At 47.3% G+C, this 24,120-nt stretch overlaps 2 protein-coding genes across 2 annotated transcripts in view; both read left to right on the plus strand.

The window, feature by feature from the left end:
• LOC118794524 (somatostatin receptor type 5-like) overlaps positions 1-5,702 on the plus strand; it is a 30,834-nt gene extending 25,132 nt beyond the window's left edge. Inside the window, exon 4 of the mRNA XM_036552782.1 lies at positions 4,627-5,702. Within this exon, the coding sequence (XP_036408675.1) occupies positions 4,627-5,702 (1,076 nt within the window). The remainder of the gene's footprint in view (positions 1-4,626) is intronic.
• Positions 5,703-16,259: 10,557 nt separating this feature from the next.
• LOC118795029 (somatostatin receptor type 2-like) lies at positions 16,260-21,816 on the plus strand. The gene is made up of 2 exons (XM_036553369.1): positions 16,260-16,843; positions 20,612-21,816. Exon 2 carries the CDS (start codon positions 20,666-20,668, stop codon positions 21,788-21,790), a length of 1,125 nt encoding a protein of 374 aa, XP_036409262.1. The 5' UTR covers positions 16,260-16,843; positions 20,612-20,665; the 3' UTR covers positions 21,791-21,816.
• Positions 21,817-24,120: the final 2,304 nt, after the last annotated feature.

Here is a 24,120-nt window from a genome sequence, read left to right on the forward strand (position 1 = left end):
AGATGTTGGTCATCCTGCAGGAGTCAGCTGGAGTCAGGTTAGGCCAAGGAGGTGAGAGGACGTGGGTGACACACACATCTGTGAGCGCCTTGATCCCTCATCCGCTCAGGCTTGCACCCCTTTCTTATTCCTGAACACACCGGTTCACAGAACATCATCCCCCTGAAATTTTCAGCCTGAGAAATACCTCCTAGCTTCTCAAGCTAAGGCTTTAATCAAATTGAAAATGTGCCCCGTATCCCCTGTAGCTAGTTTCAAACCCTTTCCAAAGGTGCAATCACCGCTGGATATTGTTTATTGTCGGTCAGTTCCATCCACTGCAGAGTGAGAGGCCCATTTGTGATTTGTTAGAGACGGGAGGGTCAAACGTTTTATTTCACCGGGATAAAAGTCCATCAGAAGCGACCACCGAAGTGAGACATGGTAAGATGTCGAGCGAGGCAGTCGAGACAGCGTGATGACTACCTAAGACATTCTCCCAAAGTACAGCAGCAGGTTTTTGCCAAAAATAACTCCCGCCATTCTCTGTCAGTGTAAGTGGCGTCAAAGAGTGTTACATTACATTATTGTCATATAGCCGATGCTCTTCTCCAGCGCGACTTACATAGGTTACAGTTTTTATATGTTACCCATTTATACAGCTGTATATTAACTGAGGCAATTTTTCTTGGGTTAAGTACCTTGCCCAAGGGTAGAGCAGCAGTGCCCCAGTGGGGAATTGAACCAGTGACCTTTCGTTTACAAGTCCTGCTCCTTACCACTATGTTACACTTCCACCCCATATACTCCATATATGTGTAACTATGCTGATATTCACCCCCACAAGGAGGACAGCAGCCTTCATAAGGGTTTATCCTGCACGTGGGGGTAACTGAGGTAGAATAACACACCTGCCAACCCCTTTAGAGGTCTGCCTTTTCTAAGCTGTGCAGATCTCACCTTCAACAACCTGCGTCAGAGTAAGTCACCATTATAAAAAGCCCTGAGATTCACAGGCACGTACAGCGAATGCAATCATCCAGGCTGTGCCTGCATTGCTCCAGCAAGCCAAAAATGTTTTGTTTTTTTTGTGTCCTCTCGGTGTCAGAGGAAAGTTGTGATATTGCTATTTGTTCTCCGCGTGACTCATCATCGGCAGATCTTGGACACACTCTCTGATCTCGGGCAGCGGCCAAACCGAGGCACAGAGCCACAGGCGGCAGAGGAACGTGCTAGAATCTCACGTTAAAATGAGGCCGCGGCACGCACAGCGGATACGGAGGAGAATCTCAGCGGGCGTGCGGCCACTGCTCAGCCGGCACGGGACAGACCGACAGAACGGATCAGCGGTGCTGATGCCATTCCACGACGGCACACGCTGTATCGCACATACCCCAAGGCAACTTTCTTAACACGGTTTGCGTTGAAAAAAAGGCAGAATATACAGCCTAGAATGAAGAGAAGAGAAGAGAAGTCACTGAATTTGCAGGGTTGAGGTCCCATTTGTGGCAGCTTGGAACAGTCTGTGCCGCGTACCTAAGTGATGACCTTTCAAGTTTACCTTTTAAACATAATATTCCATTTGTTGCATATTTTAAGGCAATTTCAGGCAGAAATAAGTGTTCCTGATCCAATCAAATAACGAAAGTGTGCGGACAGCAAGTTCCTGGAGAGCTCAGCACTGTCTCTTTACCTTACGTCCCATTTATCAAAGGCACCAAATAAATTGCGCAAATAAAGCCAACATTTATTTTTTCTTTTTCTTTGTCCCAGTGATAAGACTGCTGTGCAGTCCACCAGAGCCCATTCAAAGAGAGCAGCGGTTTCATTTTTAATGGTCCAGGCTGGGTCTGGACTTCCGTCACATCGTAATAGCCCCAGAGGGGAGTCTTCGCAGCAATGCTGTTATTTTTCCAGCTGAAACGTGTTGCCACAATGAGGCTACACTTTATTGTATATTGATATTCAGCCCCACCCCCCACCAGGCCAAACCTTAATAAAGCTGATTGGACTCTGCCTTCCCACATTATGCTGAGCAGCTGGGGGGGTCCTTCATACGGCTGCAATTACCGGCGTCAGCCCACCCTGTATATGAGAGAGGCCACGTGCACGAGGGTGGGGACCACGTGTCCGAAACATACGCTTAGTTTACCCCCCCCCCCCTTTCCCTTTTCTCTTTTTATCCACTCAGCCAGCTGTGAGAATATCTCGGCCACTCCTGCCTCTGACAGTGCATTTTAATTGAGTAAACGAAGTGAGTCCGCCACCCTCTTCAGCTCGGGTGTCGTATGGATGCTCTGAGTGATGCTGAGTGAACTTACTGACCCCCCCCCCCCCCCTCCTCCCTCCTCCACTCCACACAGGGCGAAAATTTGATGGACATAAATTAGAGGTGCCCCCCCCTCATTACTCGGCCATTTCCAAAGACACCACAGAAGAGCTCATCAAATTTAATGGTATGAACAATTAAATGAAGAATAAATGGTCACACCACAGATGTACCCATCAATTTTACAATTTTTTTTTCATATTCATAACCAGTGAATACCCATCTTATGTACTTTATGGAACACTTCATGATTTTTCTTTCTATAGAAAGGACCATACAGAGGGACCAAGAAAATCTGATTGTGATTTATGTGAAGCAAGCTGTCCCTCTGTCAAATCATCACAGGTGTCATCACATCAGAAAATGTATACAGGCATTTTATTCTTACCAAAGAACTTTGTAAGGATGTGAATTACCGCCTTGCTAGAGGCTTGGACGTGTTTCTGATTCCATACACTCGCTGTGAACACTCATCGTGTTTTCTTGCTTTTAATATATTTAATATATAGCAACCGAAGAAGTAAAAATGCAAGGATGATCAAGGAAAGTAACTGATATCTACTGGAACGCTTAATGGTAGAAAATCGTGTCATCTAACATGGCATACAAAAGAGTGGTGACAGTTTGATGCTTTCCTCCACTTCTGCTTCAACACTAATTCAACAGCACTTCTGAGCAACAAAAAAAGAAATTTAATTATGTCCCTCAAACTTCTTTTTTTGTTTGTGGCACAACCACCTGCATAAGGACCACCTGCATTATGACCACCTGCACCTGCATTACAGCAATGGTCTGCGGCAGCCACTGAAACTGTGTGCTTATATTTTGGATTTTCGTGGTTCAGTCTGTGTTACTTTTGTGTAAGAAGAACCATCTACAGTCTCTCCAGCAGCTTAATGGAGCCTGACGCCACAGCAAACTTAATCCGACAATAATTTAATTTTAATGGGTTGGCAAAACTTCTTCCAACTGCTTTATTTTATTGATATGTTAGACATACATTTTTAGAGAGACGAGCTACTTTGTCATCATCAGACCACGAGTGGGAGTCCGCCCAGTAGGAGGGGCCCAGCTGGCTTCCTCTTAGTGGGCGATGGTGGGTTTGTGTCAGTTAAGTCTCCTCAGTTGGCAGGCACGTGGATGGCACTCGGTTGTTGTCAGAAAGAGGTGCCCTGCTCCTCCGGTCAGCACAACCTTTCCTGTATGGCATCATGTTTCGGGCATTGCAGTCTGCTGTACTGGGGGCATGGTGGTGAACAGGGTGGCGCATGGTCAATTGGCAAAGGCAAAGCCATTGCATTTGTCTGCCCCATGGAAAAAATAGGGTTGTTTTCCAAAAAAACAAGCTTTTCGGGGGGCTTCATATCATTCCATTTTTCCCTCCAAACCCCCAGAGCTTCCCTGGCCCCTTCCAGTCCCCTCATTCTCCGTTTACTCCGCACCAGCCGGTTCCCGTTCACTTCCATCAGCCCCGGCCGTCCGAGCCAGGGCAAGACTTCCAGGAATCCACTGTTTTGATACAAGACATTCTCCGAATGGCCAGGCTGCTCCTTGATGAATGAAATAACACTGAAAAAAAGCCAGGCGTCATGGATTTACGATCTGTTTTCCTAGGTTCCAGCCGAGAGAGGGGTGCGGGTGGCCGAGGAATCGGGACCGAATGCCCACCTCCGCCCCCTCACCGCCAGCACCGCCATTCTGTAAACAGACGTGGGGAGGGCTTGTTAAAGAAGGGGAGTACTTCGAGGAGAAATTCTGCTTATGAAAACAAAAGAGCGGTGACAGACGAGGCCTGTCGACACCTCCGAGGCAGCATAAAACGCCGTTGCCGAGGCGTCGGAGCAGATTACAGCACGGTCCCCTTTCCGCGCTTCTCGGTGCTCGGTGTCAGGGAGATACAGAAGGCACCAGGAGTGCAAAAGGGGTGGTTCTGTTCACCTGGGAGGACACTGCATCTAGCTTTTGACAAAACAGCTTTGTCTGAAGGAGCAAAAATGTCTCCTTAACACACTCAGGGGAGATACTGCAAGTGTGCCATTTATGTGGTAGGACTAATTTTTTTTTCCCCTGGATGTGTTGGTTTTTTCTCAGATTTTTTTTTCCTTTTTTGTGTGTGTGTGTGTGTGTGTGTGTGTGTGTGTGTGTGTGTGTGTGTGTGTATCCTTGTAAAATGGGTTTGCTCCCTGTTGTTTGGAGAAAGAATTCCTGAGGCTGTGGAGAAGACGTGTGCGCTGTGTCTGGATGTACGAGGACGGAACTCACGCAGCCCAGCTGAATCCACCAGCATTCGGGTACATTTCCCTCCTCTCCGTCCGCAGTTCACTTCATCACAAGTGCAATGGAGGACATCATCACCGTGGAGACGGTTTCTAACGCGGCGTCCGTCACCGAGCCCGGCGACAGCCTCCAAGGCGAGTGGGCGGGTCCTCACCTACCTGCGTTCAGCACCGTGATGGCCGTCCTCTACCTGCTGGTTTGCGTGGCGGGACTGGGCGGGAACGCCCTGGTGATGGTCACCGTAGCGACGATGGACAAGATGGGGACAGCGGCCACCGTCTACATCTTCAACCTGGCCCTGGCGGACAGCCTGTTCATGGCGGGCCTCCCGTTCATCGCCGCGCGGAACCTGCAGGGCTACTGGGCCTTTGGCGACCTGGCCTGCAAGCTGGTCATGTCCCTCGACGGTGTCAACCAGTTCACCAGCGTCTTCTGCCTGACGGTCATGAGTGTGGACCGCTACATGGCGGTGGCCGACCCGCTCCGGTTCGCCAGGTGGCGCACCCCGCGGCAAGCCAAGGCAATCAGCGCGTGCATGTGGTGCCTCTCCCTGTTCCCTGTCCTCCCCCTGGCCCTGCACTTCTCCGCTGAGGACGGGCTGTGTTCGCTGGACACCGGCCGTGCTTCCTTCCACACCTGGTGGCCCGCCTTCCTCACGGCTGCCTTCATCCTGGGCTTCGCCCTGCCGTTCGTCGTCATGGTGTCCGCCTACGCGGCACTGGTGGCGGCCCTGCAGGCCCGTGGCGGTGAGGGGTGGAGCGCGGAGGACCACCGCGCGGAGCGGCAGGTGACCCGGATGGTGGTGGCGGTGGTGCTGGTGTTCGCCGCCTGCTGGCTGCCATTCTACGCGTACAACTTTTGCTCGCTGCGCGGGGACGACCCGGGCCCGGCGTTCGCGGCCGGCTTCGAGATCGCCGTCCTCCTCTCGTACTCCTGGAGCTGCGCAAACCCCGTCCTGTACGCCTGCCTCTCCGAAACCTTCAGGAGGCACTTCCACACCCTCCTGTGCTGCGGACGGGGCGCGCGGAGCGGACGCCGCCGCAGCAACAGCGACAGTTATGATCTGCAGGAGGACAGCGACGGGGAGACCAGCGACGGGGAGACCAGCGGCGTGTGACACAGCCGCTTTGACGGAAGCCGCGGCTTCCTTTTTTCTTTTTTTTCCTTTTCCCCTTTTCGCGCCTAACAGGCCATGCTGTCATGACAACAGAGCGAGTTTCTGTGCGTATGGATATTAATGGCACGGAACAGTTTTTCCTCGCAGCTCCTGTTTATCTGCAGCGCATGACATCTGTTCAGTCATTTGAGACGCGTTTGGAGCATCGGCGGCGGCGGCCGTCTCCGCTACACGGTTCTCCGTAGATGACTAACGACTCGTTTCACGCTGCTCCATGGTGGCGATTGTTGTCGTAATGTTGGTTTCCCGGCTCATTCCCTCTTCAGCTGTAAGCTCAGTCTTGCGGAGTGCTAGCCCACCTAGCCAACTTTTTTGCATGGCTCTGCACCCCCGACACTGATTTGGGACCAGTGTTACCAAACAGGTTAAAATGACACAGGGGCACAGCTGCGAGGAAAGAAGGTAATATCAATCGCGGCTGTGCAGCTGGGAACAGAACGTTCAGTGTAATTACGAAAATTCAGAGGCCCCACGCTAAGTGAGAGTGCGTTTTTCTTTTTGCGTAACCTGAAAATACCCTGTTATTAGTGGATTTCAAAGTGATAGCAGGTATTACATTTAAGTGTGAAAAAGAGAAATGCAGAACCTGACAGGCTATGCAGCAAACAATACTGACAGTATAGCAAAGACAAAATCAGCAGCTGCTCAGCAATGTGGTTGAATCATATGCCGTACTGGCGACGCGGCAATACTACGCACACAGTGACTTCTTCGAATTCTTGAAAACCTTGAAGGACTTGCTGCCAGCTATTGGGAACAGAAACACAGGGAGGTGGTCCCCCCCCCCCCCCCCCCCCCCAATACACACCCCCCCGCCTGGAGTTACTGCTGCAAGGAGGCACTGGGAAGACGCTGACTGCTGAGCTTTGGATACTATGCAGTTTAATTCAAACAAAAGAAACAGCACACAGAGGGAGCACTTCTTAATATGGGCATCGGATCTGTGCGTAAGTTTACACAAGCTCTGTTAGCTTTGAAATTCCTGTAATGCCTCATTCCCCTGCTTCAGAGTTATCTTAGAATGCCATGTTTACCGGATCACAGAACGCAGAGATCTCTTTCATGCGCTAATCCTGTGCAGTTTTTGAGATGTGAGCGATTAAAAAAAAAAAAAAATCATCTCAAGCTCTTGTGCATTTCAGTTCTTTCAGGATGTAAACTTGTTTTGCTGTCTAATGATTATCACACAATATATATTTTTTTTTTGATTTTTCATTTCTCAGTAAAGTATGAATAAAAGGAACAGTACTTTTATCTTTTAATATTTTCCTGTTTCACTGCTGTTTCTGATCTACCCTGGAGTGTGGAAAAAGATAACAGACATACAGTAAACAAAACTAAAAAATCCCAACATGACTTAACCACGTTGAACAAGACAAGTTGTGGTTTCTGCTTGCTGTTTTTTTTTCTCCCCCCTCTCCTCAAAGCAAATGGGGCGGGAAAGGAAACTCTGGACACAGCTCCGAGTGTCCGTGGTACGAGCCAAAGGCCTCCTGCAGGCTCTTTCAGCCGTCTCTGCACTCGGTCCCACTGCCTGGGGGTGGTCTGAACGGTCCGCGCTCTGCCAGCAAAGAGCCTAATTAGCCGTCGCTATGCGCGTAACCAGGGGATGGTTCCATGGCTCTTGGCCGCGCACATGCCATCTGCTACCCGGGCCTGAGCGGCCAGGCAGTGCCGCGGACACCTATCTGCCAAGAGGCTGCCAATAAATAAGGAGCCCCATTTTGTCTTGCTGGCCCTGGTGGCGTGGCGGGCAGCGAGTCTCAGCATGGAGACAGTGGGGCGGCAGTGTAGCGTAGTGGTTATGGAGCAGGACTTGTACCCGAAAGGTCACCAGTTTAATTCCCCACTGGGGCGCTGCTGCTGTACCCTTGGCCTAGATACTTAACCCACAATTGTCTCAGTAAATATCCAGCTGTACAAATGGATGACATTGTGAAAAGGTGTAACCTGTATAAGTCGCTCTGGGTAAGAGCATCGGCTAAATGCCAATAATGTATGGTAATGTAACGGGTGTGGCAGGGGAACGCCAATCAAGCGAGGATTCATGGGCAGGAAGTGACAGAAATGGCACAGTAAGGGATGGCATTTCTGATGCCATCCATCCATGCCAAAACGTCCGCTGAGGGGCTGTAATGAGGGCAAGAGTCACAGGGCGACTGAAACACCCGGCTACGGAGCATGCCCTTTATGAACCCCCCAGTTAGACCCTCTTACGTACTCCCCAACCGCCATTTTATAAATCTGTACTTTTCCTTCCCTTTCCTTTGCGCTCATTCTCCACCCAAATCTGCCCACTTTCATAAGGTTGTATTTTTGTGTTGCCCACTTCCATTAGGCAGCACGACTACAGCAGACTTCATATGTAACACATACTTTAAAAAAAAATCTCAAAATCCCTGTACTGCAGCAATCTCTTCTAACTACATCAAAGAGAGTCAAACTCCACTCTCATGCAGGGCATACATTTACATAAATGCATAGATTATATTATCCCTGTACAGTTTCACAGCTACATGGTTCTAGCTTTGGGGAAAACGGAGGGGATTAAAAATGTTCTTTTTGCAGAGTTCCTCAAATTGTTCAGTTTATGTAGTTTCCCGGGACTTTTGGAACTGAGCCTTGAAATCTGCTATGCCCTTTTAGCCCGTGGCTGCCCCTTGATCCTGGTTTGCGTTGTCATCCAAAGCCACATGCAAACAGCCAGAGCTGATTCACAGAGCCAAGCCAGGCTTTCCGGGGGAATCTCTGAGGCAAGCATATTATGCTGAGGGCTCAGAATGTGGCATGCGGTACGAGTCCCAGTAAAGGTCAGAGCTAAGCTCCAGCAGAACCAGCTACAGGGTGGAGCCCAGGGACTACAACCTGGTGATACTCGGGTTGGTCAGCGGAGCCAGAGATGCTCCTTATCTGAACAGACACCCTGCCCCTGTCTTCCTTCCGTCCTTCGTACTTCGGTGAGCTTATTGTTTGCTGACAGGAGGTTCGAGAGCTGTCTGCGTGCTTTGTGGGGCTATTGATGTTCTGTCCTTGACCATGGCCGTTCACTAACACTCATAGTGAGACAGCAGATCAGAGCACTTTCGGCTCCATCACTGGCAGAGACAGAGTAATTGGTGTTAAGCCCCCCAATCCCCCCGCCCCCCACGGCCCCAGGCTGAATATCTTTTGACTAAATAGAATATCTGGCATACAGCCTAGAGAATGTGACCTGATGAACCACCATTGTGCCCTTGAAACCCTCGGGGTACAGACATCCGTAGGGGTCAACCAGTGTAGAGAACCAATTCTCCAAAACTTTGTATCCCTGTGTCTCCTACTTCCTGTTTAAATCTACTCACGGCTGAAAAATATCTGCACAATTTAGCCCTCACATAGACATTTAGACATACATAGACCCTCTTCAGAAATTAAATTAACATGTTGAATGACACATAATATGATGATGATCAGCGGCCTTTAATATCTATGTTAAAAAATACTAAATTTAGAGAAAAAACTGATAAAAATGTTCTGAAGGAATATTACACAGAGAAGTGTTCTGCAGTGACAAGGGGAGTTATTTTAGCACTCTGTCCTTCAGTGTCATTTTAAGCATTTTTGGATGGTGAGTAGACCTCACACTGTCTGGGTACGCGCTGAAATTGAAAATACTGCTCATGGAAAATGAAGAATTGTGCCAGAAACCCCTAACTTCCCAGACTAACTTCCAGGAGGGGTATCTGGAAGAGCTCAGCTTTTAATCACTGCAACCCAATTACTTTTATTAGCTCGATCTTTACACTTTCTTTCTTTGCATATTTTTGTAAATGTTACTTCACATTTTCATAATAGTTTTATCCTACATCCAAGAGAAAAGTAAGAAACTATTTCCATATCAATATAGACACATTAATAACACAGACACACTATTTATATACACACACCCATATGGGAGGTGCAGCTGTTTCTCTTAATCAGACTAATGTAATCAGAGTAATTGGATGAAACAACAATAAGCAGTCCATACAGCCCTTCAGGACTGCCCTCGGATCAGCTGGTTATCCTCAGATATGAGCAGACGAGTTCCAGAAAGAGTGGATAGATCATGTATATTGGCTTGCTATGTCAGGGGGCTGTCTACAGGGGGCAGCAGTCACCTGGGCTGGATCTTGGGATCAATTATCGGATCACAAACCTGTTCATCATGTTCATCTTGATCCTACGGATCTTACAGCATCGCATTCACCCTAAAGGATGTGTTTGCTTTCCTGAAATATTGACAATATCGGTCCTGGAGATCGATGATCCTGGTTTTACAAACACCACTCAATCAGCTCCAGTTAAGCAATTAAGACCAGGGGTATGAGGAAGACTGCAAAACCCATGAAACCAGCACTAGAAAAGCAGATTCATTCCATTGCATCCATTTCCAGCTTGACAAATGTAACTGGACCATGTGTTGTGGTATAAGACCGTCCATGTCAAAAATCAAATCAAGAAGGAATTGAAAGAATGAAGCTGAAGTTGAAGATGAGCAAAACTGTGAGATAATTCTGAACAGCTTATTCAGTCAGTGAGTCCAGGGAGCAATGACGCCTAAGCTACATAACAGTAAATGGGTATCTGTTATGTATGCAAGTGCAAATGCACATAAACGCACACACACACACACACACACACTCAAGCACACATACAAGCACACACAGACACACACACACACACACACACACACACTCAAGCACACACAGACACACACACACACACACACACACACACACACACACACACACACACTCAAGCACACATACAAGCACACACACACACACACACACACACACACACACACACACACACACACTCAAGCACACACACACTCAAGCACACACAGACACACACACACACACACACACACACACACACACACACACACACACACACTCAAGCACACACAGACACACACACACACACACACACTCAAGCACACACAGACACACACACAGACACACACACTCAAGCACACACAGACGCACACACAGACACACACACTCAAGCACACACAGACACACACACACACACAGACACACACACACACACACACACACACACACACACACTCAAGCACACACAGACACACACACACACACACACACTCAAGCACACACAGACACACACACACACACACACACAGACACACACACACACAGACACACAGACACACACACACACACAGACACACACACATACACTCAAGCACACATACAAGCACATGTAGGCCATGTAAGCACAATCACACACAAGCACACACACACGCCACCTCTCTCCAGCAGCACTCCTGGTCGTCTCACCCATTGTTCCGCTTATGGCGCTGCTATAGCATTGTCTGTATGAAAAACAGCAGCATTTCTGATGAAAGTATTGATCAGCGGTGCGGACCTTGCCCCGGATCCGCGCCGCCCCGATCCTGCCATTTATCGAGCTGCTGGAACGGAGATAACAGCTCGTCACAGCCAGACCAACACCAGCGGTGCACGGAGTATGGATTTTATCCACCTCCAGGGGAGATCTGAGTCTGACATCTAAAACGGCACGACACACAAAGCACGCCGCGTCTGAAACGCCTTTCTCTACCCTGAAGTCTCTGTGTTCTCTCTTATTATTGATGGAACAGATATTGCCATAAAGTCCCAGCACGCATGGGTAACAGGGGTGAGAGAACGAGTGAGACTGTGGGGTGTGGGGTGGGCACCCCTTTGCTGAGAGGCTGCAAAGTAGCTTTTTGGGGTAGAAATTGTGCCATAGTCCATCCTGTGCTGGAGTGAGTGGCTTTATAAACAGAGGAACCTATATTACTACTCAGGTTTATGAAAAGGGCAACCAGAGGAAGGGAGGATATGTAGTCACAGAACATTACATTATTGTCACTTACAGGGTTACAGTATTAACCATTTATACACGTATAACCCATTTATCATGCCAGTTGTGGGTTAACTGCCTTGCCCAAGGGTACAACAGCAGGAAGCCAGCAGGGAATCAAACAAGCAATCTTTCGATTACTAGCCCTGCTCATCACCGCACTGCCACCCATCATCCTAACATATCTTAACACATATCTGCTCGTAAATAAGCGACAGAGTGTGAGATAAAGAGAGAGGGGTACACACAGACAAACATAAACACAGACCAAGTTACAGACAGACAGACAGACAGGCCGACAGTCAGACAAACTTCAAATAGATAGACAGGCAGACAGACGGGCCAACAGGCAGACAGGCCGACAGACAGACAGACAGGCCGACAGACAGACAGGCTGACAGACAGACAGGCAGACATGTATACCACAGCTGGACATCTTGTGACGCAAAGGCCACAAAGGGCCCTACTGTGACAGATGGAAGGTGTGAAATCAATCTCACGGACAAGCGCAAAACCACAATCAGAAGACCACTAAGGCATTTAGCAGATGCCACTTGTATTTAATTCAAGATATAATTACAAACACTGCCAAAATCCTAATGAGAATTACATTAAATATTCAGAAAATTAAAGATGGAACATTACATGTGTTAAAATGTTAGCCAAAAACTGCTAGGGGAAATCTTGGGGCTGTCTGAAGAGAAGCTGACATATTCAGGAAAACCAAAGTAGCTCATGCGTCACATATGTGTCACATATTAACCATTTGTGGTTAGCTGGGTTTATGTATGTGCATTTATGTATATCCTACAGCTGATGTTTCATTATTCAGACATGTTCACACTTTTGTATTATCCCGATAGACACATTGTAAGAAGTCCCTGTCAACTTGATAACCACTGGAGAAAAAAAAAAAAAAAAAGACTTACAAAGGGTTAACACAGTCCCCCAGACAGCCTTTGATACTGTGGATATTGATTTCTACAAAGCTGTATTGTTAGAAAATTAGATAACTAGGGCTTTGGCAGACCCAATATTTCGGGTCTCGTTTCAGTCACTCTACCTTTGCATTCACCTGACCTGAAGGAGTGCTGGGGTTTACTTTGAGTCAGTGAGACTGGGGCGCTCTGATCGATGTGTAGATTGCTCCGAGCCGACCCGCGTGAGGCCAAGCTGAAGGGAGCACGTTTGTGCAATGCGATGTTTGCAGTGTCTTGAGCAACATGGCAGACCTGCCGGCACGCTGGTCCTTCACCTCGGCCCCGGCAGCGTGTTGGTTCAGCCCGGCGTAGGTGAAGCGCTTACAAAGGTCGGGTAAGATAGCGACCTGGAGTTTCATAACCAGCCCCCCCCCCCCCCAAACTCTTCCCTCGCACTCATTCACACTGTGTTTCCCCCCTACCATTAAAGAGCAGAGATTATGTGATCACCCCTGTGTGAATGTGTGTGTGTGTGTGTGTGTGTGTGTGATCTGCAGAAATGAAAATAGCTTTGAACATATTTGCATGAATCCTGGTGAAAGGACTGCCTACGAGACAAGGAAGAAATGACAGGGCTTAGGTGTGGCGGAGGTATGCGTATAATTCAAAACAACAAACGGATATAAACACATGCATGTTGCCTTCTCAATGAGAGTGGCAGTTTGCATGTGTCATGTTGCAGTGGCTCACTCTTCCTTTGCAATCCGCTGACGTCAGACACATCGGCTTATGAAAATAAAGTATATGATAGCTTTGAGAGGAAATAAGGAATGTACTAGAAGGAGTAAAAAAAGTAGATTAATTTTTCTGTGTGTGTTTCTGTGTTTTTTTAATAAAAATAAATAAGTGAGTGTGCAATAGCAGTGGGCTTTCTCACCCGCATCTAGGACTGCTTTTCTATCTGTTTTCCATTAAAGACGACCATGAAAATGCAAAAAATATATTTTTTCATCTAATGTCACCTTTTCTCCTCACCTGCTTTTTCGTGACTCTGAATGGCATTTGGCCGCCACAGTGCCTTTTCATGTCATTGTGAGCTTCAACTTAAGCTTGCTTTCAGAGCTTTTTGGCACCGTACATCAAATGGGTTGCTATGTGTGGTACAAATTGTACATGTTGAACGCTGCGTCCAAAGCCTTCCAGATTCCACTGCCATGAGATGGCTTGGTGTACAGCTGCTGCCACTGGCAGGGATACCTGTCAATCACATGTACGGAGTGCTGACATGGGAGGCAGAAGGTGGGGCTCCTGAGTGTCACAGTTAGCAAAGCGTCTGTCTTGAGTGCAGGCTGAGTCCCAGGGCTTTGGCTCAAAAATCTCTGTGTCACTTACCAACAATGACTGGAAGCCACTGTGGCCATCCCACCTCGCTCTACCCTGGGATAGGGGAGGCCCCAAACACACTGTAATTTGTCAGACTATGTCCTTCAGTTGCTCGGATGACATCAGTGGAGTGCCACATGCCCTCCAGTTAGTACCTGGTGCACCCTGTGACCTGCAGTGCAAAAATAGCTATTGGCTATGTGCAAATGTGCATGAGATCTACATTCATCTCAGAGCTCCTGCTCAGCTGTAGACGTTGTCATGGTCAGGGTAAGATGAGCCTGATGTACAGCTGCTGAAACCAACAGGGGTTGCACTACTGGCAAAAGGTAATATAAAATACTAATAAGAAGCAGCGTGTAGAATTTTTTACAAGCTTTGGTAAAACAACTGGTGTAACTGAACGCACAAACATTGTCACAGAACCAGTGAACAGAGAGAAGATGGTCTCTGACTAATTAACAAATAAAAAATACCCTCTACACAGGCAAGAGTACAATCTCACAGCATGTTGAGTTGGTGCATATTTTCAGTGCTTGATAGGTGTGTGTGTATGTGTGTGTGTGCATGTGCATGTGTAATGAACATGAAAGGTCTGCACCTCCATAAATGAGATCCAAGCCAATGTACTTGTCTCTCAGCTCAATTATAATGGCCAGTTCAGCTAAAGGCAATTTGCCCCTAGCTCAATCAGCAACAGTGCTAGCTAATCCTGCTTCATAGAGCGATGTCACTGCTGACACCGCTCTACTACCTGCTACCCTACTGGCTTTACACTGGACTCACACAAGCTACTAATTTCAGCTCTCCTACACATGCATGTGTGTGTGTGTGTGTGTGTGTGTGTGTTCATTTCAATCATCCCTTATATCTTTACCTTTACTTCAACCAGAGAAAGGTCAACCGAGAGCCACCTGGGTGGAAGGTGGAGGGGGGCCATTAGGTGGCCAGGAGGAGAACGCTGGGACTCAGCTTGTTGATAGGCATCAGCTTGGAGCTGGCACTGTGCACATGAACTTCATATCATCTGGATGGGCTCATAATGGATTGACACAATTGGACTGGTGGATCCATGTCATGGGCAGGTTTTCCACAGAGGTGTCCTGAACAAAAAGTCTCAGAAATACGCAGAGTTGGTCATTTGTCCACAGGAGGAGAAAACCCTGGTGGCTGCCGAGCTGGCAGTCAGTTCTGTTGGTTGACAAGCAGCTGATCAATGCAGACTCTTAGGGCAATTTCATAAATACTTGTTTTGACTTTTTGATTCAAATTGAACCATTTTTCAGCTCCTCAGGGGCTATACTGTATGTCACATCTGGACAGTGACATAATCACACCAGGATGTTAATTAAAACAATCGAACCACCACACAGGGGAGGTCTACGGCAAACCTAAATTGAGAAGTAAAGTTCATAAGATAGCATCCTTTCATTTAGCCTAAACAAATCAGGCTGATGACTTGATGCTTTTGGCTGTAACACATGTCAAAATATGATGTAACCCAGAAACAGATACTGAAATGCCAATGAGTTGACCTACGTATGACAGCTCACCTTTATTTGATCATATAATCTAATCCTTTGATTGTTTTGCAGAAGAAGAAGAAAGCCCATTCAAAACGAATTACCCATCAATTAGCATATTTTCTTGCATTCATGACTATGTTGTCTTCTTGCACTTCGCATAAAATCCAGCTAAAATGCTTTTAAGTTTTCTCTGAGTTCAAATTAACATGATTTAATGTAACCCAGTGTCTTTGTTGTTATTGCTATTAATGCGTATAGTGTACAAGGGCACTGCGACGCTACATTAGACGTAATTAAGGAAAAGGGAGCCAGCCGCTGATGCGAGATCTTTGTTTAACCTGGCAATCTTGTTACATGAAAAGCAGCTATAAGCAAGGGAAATAAAAAGGCCAATTATCGGTTTAAAGTTAAGTTTCATGGCTGTAACTGACATTAGTTGTATAAATAACACCACTAAATTGCACTATCATTCTTGGAAAAGACAGCTTTCATATATGCCATGTTCGTCTGAAAAAAAAAAGGTGCCGGGATATTACAAGCAGACACACACAAAAAAAAAAAAACCAACGGAAAATAACGCATGTGTGCATTATTTAAACATTCATTTAAATGCGTTCCTCTCCTTTTTGTTTTTGTTTGTTGCTGTGTTTTTACATTCAGTGCCGTTTTAAAACGAGCACGCCAAACGCTCCGAGCGCATATCCGCGCAGATTTATTGGCGGCAGGTCTCTGAATTTCTTAACCAAACGCCACAGAGCGCACACGCACGCCGCTGAGCGTGGTGACAGGGGAGGAGACGGGAACAGCGCACCGGCAGCTCGATGTGCGCGCAGCGCTGGAAACCGCCGGCGAACAGTGGCCCCCTGAACGCGTCTGCGAGAGGAGTCCTGTCCACGGCATGACCTACTGCGCTGGACAAATCTGAGCGCTCCTTCGCTCCAGTCTCCCAGCCACGCTTGCGTTCTTCGCTGTCTTGACCACAGGCGCAAATACAGATTTATAGGCGACGATCCCTGCGCGTTCTTTATTTTACAGATGCACACACGTTGTTGCGTTTTTTTTAGTTAATTAGTTCTTGTTTTACGTTCTGATTAATGAAGTCACGGTCGAAAATGACGAAGACGCGAAGGAATTTTGGGGTGCATTTAATATCGGCAGCCTCGGGGAGCGCCGAATCCACCGATTCGCACTTGGCTACCACTGAATACAGACCGGTGCGCATTCGGTAATCAGGTGTCTGAGGAGTGAGCGGATTCTTACAGGTTTCCAGGCGCAAGGTTCAGTTCCTTTGGAATCTTCCTACCTCGTGGCCATGAAAATCGACGGAACTTTCTTTTTAACAGGTTTCTAATTTCAGGTAAGCAACTGCATTAATGACATTTACACTCATGTTTAAATGACCACTAAAATGCTATTACCAAAAACAGACCTCTTTTTACGTGATGGCACAACTATGTCTGAAAAGGATAAGTCAGTATTTTCGTTCTGAACGATATTGAAAATTAAGAAACACAAATGGCACCTTTGTGTTGGAAATGATTTTATAAACATCTGATCTTAGTGATTTTGTAAATACCTCTGTAGAGCGTCATTACTGGTAAAGTATTTCTGCAGATGCGTCTGTTCATTAGGGTGAACATGTTTGCGCCGGGCGTAGTGGAAAGAAGTAGGGCTCGATTGCCGGGTGGCTTCCTCAGTAGGGCACTGATGTTGTACCGTTGAGCATCGTACTTGACCAGCTTAAACTGCGTCAGGAAAATATCCAGCTAAGTCGGTCTGGATAAGAGCGTCTGATAAAAAACCTTAACGCATCCATCATATATTGCATACTGTTTTATCAATTTTCTATGCGCACGTACGATATGTGCACGGATTTCCCTCGCATTTCGAACTATAACATTCTACATGTAAAGACTGCTTTAACAGCAGGGAATTGTATTCTGTGTTATTTCATACATAATTAAGAATCTTTTATGAAAATAAAGTCAGTGCGCATCCTAACATTTTGACCCTCGAAGAAAGTCCAGTAGATGGCTCGCAACCTAATACTGGCTTCGAGGTCCCCTGTGAAGGATCCACTAACCATCCATGAAGAAATTTCCGCTAAAAATCTCCAATCGTATGTTGCTTTATATCTTAAAAAAACGTCGGCTTACAAATCCCTCTGGAGAAGCATGCAGTGTTATAGCGAAGAGGTAGGACATGGCCATAAGGTGAGTATTTGAAGCCATGGTGTGAAACAAAGGATTGATATTAACTTAAAATGACTACACTGTGACAGTAACGACCTTCTGCTGATCACATCTTATATACTCCACATGGAAAGTCTGCTCGAATTTCAGTTCTAAATAACTGTGAAATTAGTTCTGGAAACATTAACTAACGGAAAACCTTGGCATGCTTATCTTCTTTATCAAAACACATTTCATCTCTACAATTTCAATCACACGCGTTTTCCATATCATTTAGTTACACTGCAGTGTCATCGCTTTACTTCCATTAGAAAGCCGTACGTGTTTCTGCCCCCAGCGCTGGCACGCCACCATTTAGCAGGATGATAGAGGCTTCCCTGTGGGGTCTTACGTTTGATCCGACAAATAAACCAATGAAACAACGTTTGATACGCGGCTTGCTCTTAACAGAGTTAAGGCAGTGCACGTACACCGAGAGACGGGCGATTGTTAACACCTTCTTCCCAGATCCAGAACTTAAGTGGTTCTGTGGCGAAATGTGAAACTCATTTCCGAAATCAGGATGTTAGCCTACCTAACATCACTAATCAAACGACGATGCGCTGTTTCAGATGAGGTCCGTTCTATATCAGTTGCGCGTTTACAAGCTGCTCTCTCTCTCCCTCAAAGAGCAAGAGAGAGGTTTCACTTGAGGGTGTTTTTTTTCCCTCACTTGGTGTCCTCAACATTGATATATAATCGGACAGCATGACATCTGATACATCTGATACGGACATCTGATAAAAATGTTGGCTGAGAATACAATGCAGAAGGCTATTCGCTAAGGAATATATTTTTTCAATGTGCTGATATGGTAACACCGAGAGTACATCAGGAAAATCACATAAAACCAGTAATTAGTCGACCTATGTTATTTTTGTTTGATCCTGACATAAGATGAGATTACCGGGAACCCGATATACTTTGTATGATTCGATGTTTTCAAGGTGTCTGGTACCTGCAGAGTTTGATAGCTCATTCGACTAAAAAGTTCAGTTTCCGAAATGGAGTGAACGCATCGAGAAGTCAGTACACATAAATGTAATGGATACCACTGCTTATCAGCTTCCGCTTAGTTTATATGTATAACGGACGGCCCTCTCTTGTTATGCACTGCAACTGGTTGCCTGCTGAAACGTGTTGCACACGGGGCCGGACCGTACTCTCGGTCGACAACTGTTCTAATATGACCATGCGACGTGATGTCTCTTGTCGCTGAACTCTTCGAAAGGTGTTAAAACCACTAATAATGTAACTCCATATAATATTTACGTTGTCACGTGTCTGGAGTACTCTATACGTTTATATGTACGTTTATATTCCATGTTCGTATTCAGACATGCAAAGACGTGGCCTCAGAGTGAACACACCTGCAACGTCTTTTACCCTTTCCTTGCATCTTTCACTCGAAAACACGTCACTCCTCAAGGCTCTAATAATCGCGTTAGCCTGGAACTAATGAAAATGTATTTTAAGAAATAAATAAATAAACAGATAATTACAAAATAAACCTCATAATCGAATTAATATGATTACTCAAAGTTGCAGACTGTTAAAGCGCATTGCAGTTAGCAGTCCACGGTCATGCTTCAGTGGCTGGCAGACAGTGTGGGTATGCCATTTCAATGACTTAAAATGGATTAAATTAAACCCATTAAACCCTACCCATCCGTAACAGAAGCCCTGGCCAATAACGGTTCAATCTCTGTGTTAACGTTTTTGCCACCGGGAATGTGAAGGGACATTGTCCCCTGGGTTTATGACCTGTGAAATGCTGAGTTATTGCCCTGAGATGAAAGAATGAATTCCCTGGTGACCAGACCTTATGATGAGAGTAATTAGTCAAACTGAGTGTCACCATAAAGTACCAGAGGTGATTAGTTTTGATTTTTTTTCCCTACTTGCTCAGTGGCTTTGACTGTCACTCCTGCCCAATCTCCCCCTCCAGCCACCAACTGAAAATAAACTTCCCATCATGCATCAGCACACCGTCACCACTCATCCCCGAATCCAGCAGTCTGTACTATGATACACAGAATAGCAAATTTTCTGCCTCTTTTGGTGCATCATAAACAGAAACCCATTTACGATAATACTACGTAGTGTGACATCGTTGTGAGGGACTTGCTGCCAGAAGGTGAGAGGTTCAAATCCCACAACACTTCAGTGCTACCCTTCAGCAGGGGCACTTTGTTCGAATTGCCTCAGTCAACATGCAGCTGTGTGTAGCGGAAGCCGTGGAAGCAGCCCCTCGGTAAGGGGTAGCTGCCAAGGCTGCTAAATGCAGCTTCCCTGCTGGCTGAGGCACCAGAACAGGTTGTGCGGTTACATAAGCGCATACGTAAACACACCCATGGAGGAAGGCGCAAGCCAATCTGGCCCCACGTGCAATATCCATGCGTCCTGGCATGGTCGGGGACCGTCACGCCACGCTCCACGCTTGCAAAAATGCAACACCTCGCGAAACGCCAGCCGTTTCCATTCGATGCGGATCAATTAGGTCAACATCTGTCATCGGGAGAGGGGGAAGCCAACGCCGGGCAGCGGCAGTTTGAAAAGGCTGCTGGCAGGAGTACCCAGTCAGAACTCTGTGAGAGAGTGAAGCCAGGGACCGCCACAAATCACAGAGGACCAGGGAGACCTTTATAAATCTGGAAGATACTGTCCAAGCTGGCACGGCATGTTTTACAAAGCAGAGACGGAAGCCAAGATTTAAAAGTGTGAGGATCTGAAAAGCGTGTAATTCGGTTTTAAAAACATGTAATTCCGCAAAGCTGGCAGAGTGTTGGCACACGAATTAGGACGGCTCTGCAGCGCTGCCGTCTGTGTAATTTTCTGGCTTGTTCTGCCGCGTGACGTTCTGTTTACGTGACATTTTGTGACTCCTTTCCTAGGCGGCTCGTCACACTTCGAGGGCTTGTCGATATTTGAGATACAACCGGGACAACATGGACACCTGGATTTTCCCCTCGTCGCCCCCGAACCTGTCCGAGCCCCTCATGTACGACAGCTTCCTCCTGGGCAACGAGTCGGACGCTGCCAAGCGCGACAACCCCAACGGCACCGACCACAACTTCGACAAGACCAGCACGGTGGTCATCACCTTCATGTACTTCGTGGTGTGCGCGGTGGGTCTCTGTGGCAACACCCTGGTCATCTACGTCATCCTGCGCTACGCCAAAATGAAGACTGTCACCAACATCTACATCCTCAACCTGGCGGTGGCCGACGAGCTCTTCATGCTGGGCCTGCCCTTCATCGCCATCCAGCTGGCGCTGGTCCACTGGCCCTTCGGCCCCGTGCTCTGCCGGGTGGTCATGACCGTGGACTCCCTCAACCAGTTCACCAGCATCTTCTGCCTGACGGTCATGAGCATCGACCGCTACCTGGCCGTGGTCCACCCCATCAAGTCCACCAAGTGGAGGAAGCCGCGCATGGCCAAGACCATCAACCTGGCGGTCTGGGGCGTGTCCCTGCTGGTCAACCTGCCCATCGTGATCTACAGCGGCCTGATCACCAAGAACGACAGCTGCTTCTGCACCATCGTGTGGCCCGAGCCCCAGGAGGCCTATTACACGGCCTTCATGTTCTACACCTTCTTCCTGGGCTTCTTCCTGCCGCTCACGGTCATCTGCCTCTGCTACCTGCTCATCATCATCAAGGTGAAGTCGTCGGGGATCCGCGTGGGCTCGTCCAAGCGCAAGCGCTCGGAGCGCAAGGTGACGCGCATGGTGTCCATCGTGGTGGCCGTGTTCGTACTCTGCTGGCTGCCCTTCTACGTCTTCAACGTCACCTCGGTGACGGGCAGCATCAGCACCACGCCGGCGCTGAAGAGCACCTTCGACTTCGTGGTGGTGCTGGGCTACGCCAACAGCTGCGCCAACCCCATCCTCTACGCCTTCCTGTCGGAGAACTTCAAGAAGAGCTTCCAGAACGTTCTGTGCCTGAAGAAGGTGGGCGGACTGGACGAGATCGAGCGCAGCGACAGCCGGCAGGACAAGTCGCGCATGATGAACGACGCCACGGAGACGCAGAGCACCCTGCTCAATGGGGACCTGCAGACCAGCATATAAGGGGGTGTCTGACCCCCCCTGCCCCCCCCCCCCAAAACCCCCAGCCCTCCCCCATTTCAACACTAAGAGCAGCATCTGAGGATGAACAGTGGGGTGATCCAGGTCACACATTAGACCCTGCCCACAACCTCCCCTACTCCCCCCCAATCTAACACTAAGGACAGCATTTGAGGGGAACAGGGTCCCCATATTTGACAGATGTAGCCCATCACCACTCCACAGTAGTTGCAGAAGTTTGGCCGTGGTGTGACTGATACCCTTACCCCACCATGTCTAACCCCCCACCCCACCCCTCATCCGTGTGGGATATTCCTTCTTGTTCTCTCACCCATAGCACAGGGAACTCTTCTTTCAGCGGTAAGCCGTTTGGCTGGCTGGAGTCCCTGTCCCTCCGATTCAGAAGGATTAAATGCCTCAGAGCAGAACAAGGAGAACTGTAGGCCTCTGACCCTGACACAAGGGAGCACACCCCGTTTGGCAACCGGACCAGATGAACTGCTGTCCTTCTCTGTCCCCACTTCATCGCTGCCTACACAAAGCTTTTAGGGTGGGCGGGGGATTTTGGTCTGATAAACCTGAGACAAATGTTGTTCCTTTATAGAGATGAGTAATTTATTGACTGGGTTTACTCTGGGGGAATTCTGTGGAGAGATCTCCTGGCTCTGATCCATCCCCACTGTTGTTGCCGGTTCAGATCCTTCGCGATTGGGAGGGGTGGCAGGGTACTGCCTCCTTCCTTCCTCCAGACGTAATGGAGAATCCTCAACGGTGCCTCAAAAAAGATGACTGTGTCAGACAGACAAACCACCTTGCAAATATGGCTTGTGTAGTTCTTTCACGGCAACACACCATCACTGTTTTGTGCTTTCACTTAAGGTAAGGTCATTGGCAATGTAAAATATGCTGTCATTATATTCCCCATTCAGTGTAAGGTTGGTCAGTTTTTTGTTTTTTTTTTTTGGTTTGTTTTTTTAATTGCAAGTGCTTTTGGTTTTAGTCTGTGGCATAGACACTGGTGGAGGATCCCAGTCCTATGGACTGTAATCGCTAACGGTCTTTGCTTTTCACTCCTATCCTGAAGTGTTTCCTAGTAAGGCAGGTGGAGGTGATTACAGGTAATCATTTCCTTTCAGCGTAGTCATCAAGGAAGAGGGCCTGCTCTAACCAAGCCTTGGTACGATAATGAGCAAAAATTAGTTTTTTAGGTTTTCATTGAAAAATAGTCTTACCCACGTGCGTAGATTCCAAAATCAGATTGAATTTTTTTTGTATGTATGGAAGCATTGTATACATACGTTGTTAAGAAATGTTTTATGATGAGATCAGGAGAGTTGCTAGTGAGACACATTCTCTGTGTTCAATTTGTGTTGAGGTGAATGCTGGTCACCAGGAGTCAACCGCATGGGATTCTGGGAGGTGGAACACCAGTGTCCTTGTGTGTTCCTGCTCTACTGGTGCCCTGACTAGGAACTGCAGGAGGTGATGTGATATTACACACACACACAGGTCCAAAAAGGAGCTATACACTGCTAAGAGCAGACTGCTCTCTGACACTACACCTGTAACGCGTTCTTACTCTGAGTGTGTGTGTCTGTGTGTGTGTGTGTGTGTGTGTGTGTGTGTGTGTGTGTGTGTGTGTGTGTGTGTGTGTGTGTGTGTCTGTGTGTGTGTGTGTGTGTGTGTGTGTGTGTGTGTGTGTGTGTGTGTGTGCTTTTAGCCTTTGAGTTAAAACATAGCACACCATCCCTGGCAATGCTTAGAACTGGGGTTACAGTGTTTCATTTGAGCACAATTTGCATTCACAAGACAAAACTGTAACTAACAGTCCTTGGACAGTATTGCAACAGGCACTGACCAGATTGCTGCTAGTGTGTAAATGTATGTCCTTTTACAAACTCCTTTAATGTCCCGTTTGTATACTGGTGCAGTGCTGTATGCAGATTATTTCTCATTCTTTCACTTAGACTAGAGTGAACAGAGAACATAAACATTAAACGTTGAAATAGACATTATTTCTTCTACATTTTCTTTGTTCTTAATTTCAATCATTAACATTATGGGCAGTGTCTTTAAGCCGTAAATTCGTTTTGAATTTAACAGAGCGGTAAACATTCCTGCTAAAAAACCCTTTTTGCTCAGTATGCTAATTCTTCAGAAAGGAAGTACAAACGAGCTGTCACTGACATCCAGTGAGAGCAGATACTGGGACTAGGAGCCAAGAATTAAGTGTAAATGAGAGAGGAGGCAGCTGGGCAGGGAGCGAGCAGGTGGTGCGTTTAGCTAAGCAGGTCTAAATCCATAACGTTTTCGGGCTCTGTGCATCTGTACCC

This window comes from Megalops cyprinoides, chromosome 19 (assembly GCF_013368585.1).
Source record: "Megalops cyprinoides isolate fMegCyp1 chromosome 19, fMegCyp1.pri, whole genome shotgun sequence".
NCBI classification, from domain to species: Eukaryota; Metazoa; Chordata; class Actinopteri; order Elopiformes; family Megalopidae; genus Megalops; species Megalops cyprinoides.

Coding starts and splice junctions, on each gene's coding strand:
- LOC118795029 (XM_036553369.1), top strand. CDS start 20,666: ATGGACACCTGGATTTTCCCCTCGTCGCCCCCGAACCTGTCCGAGCCC.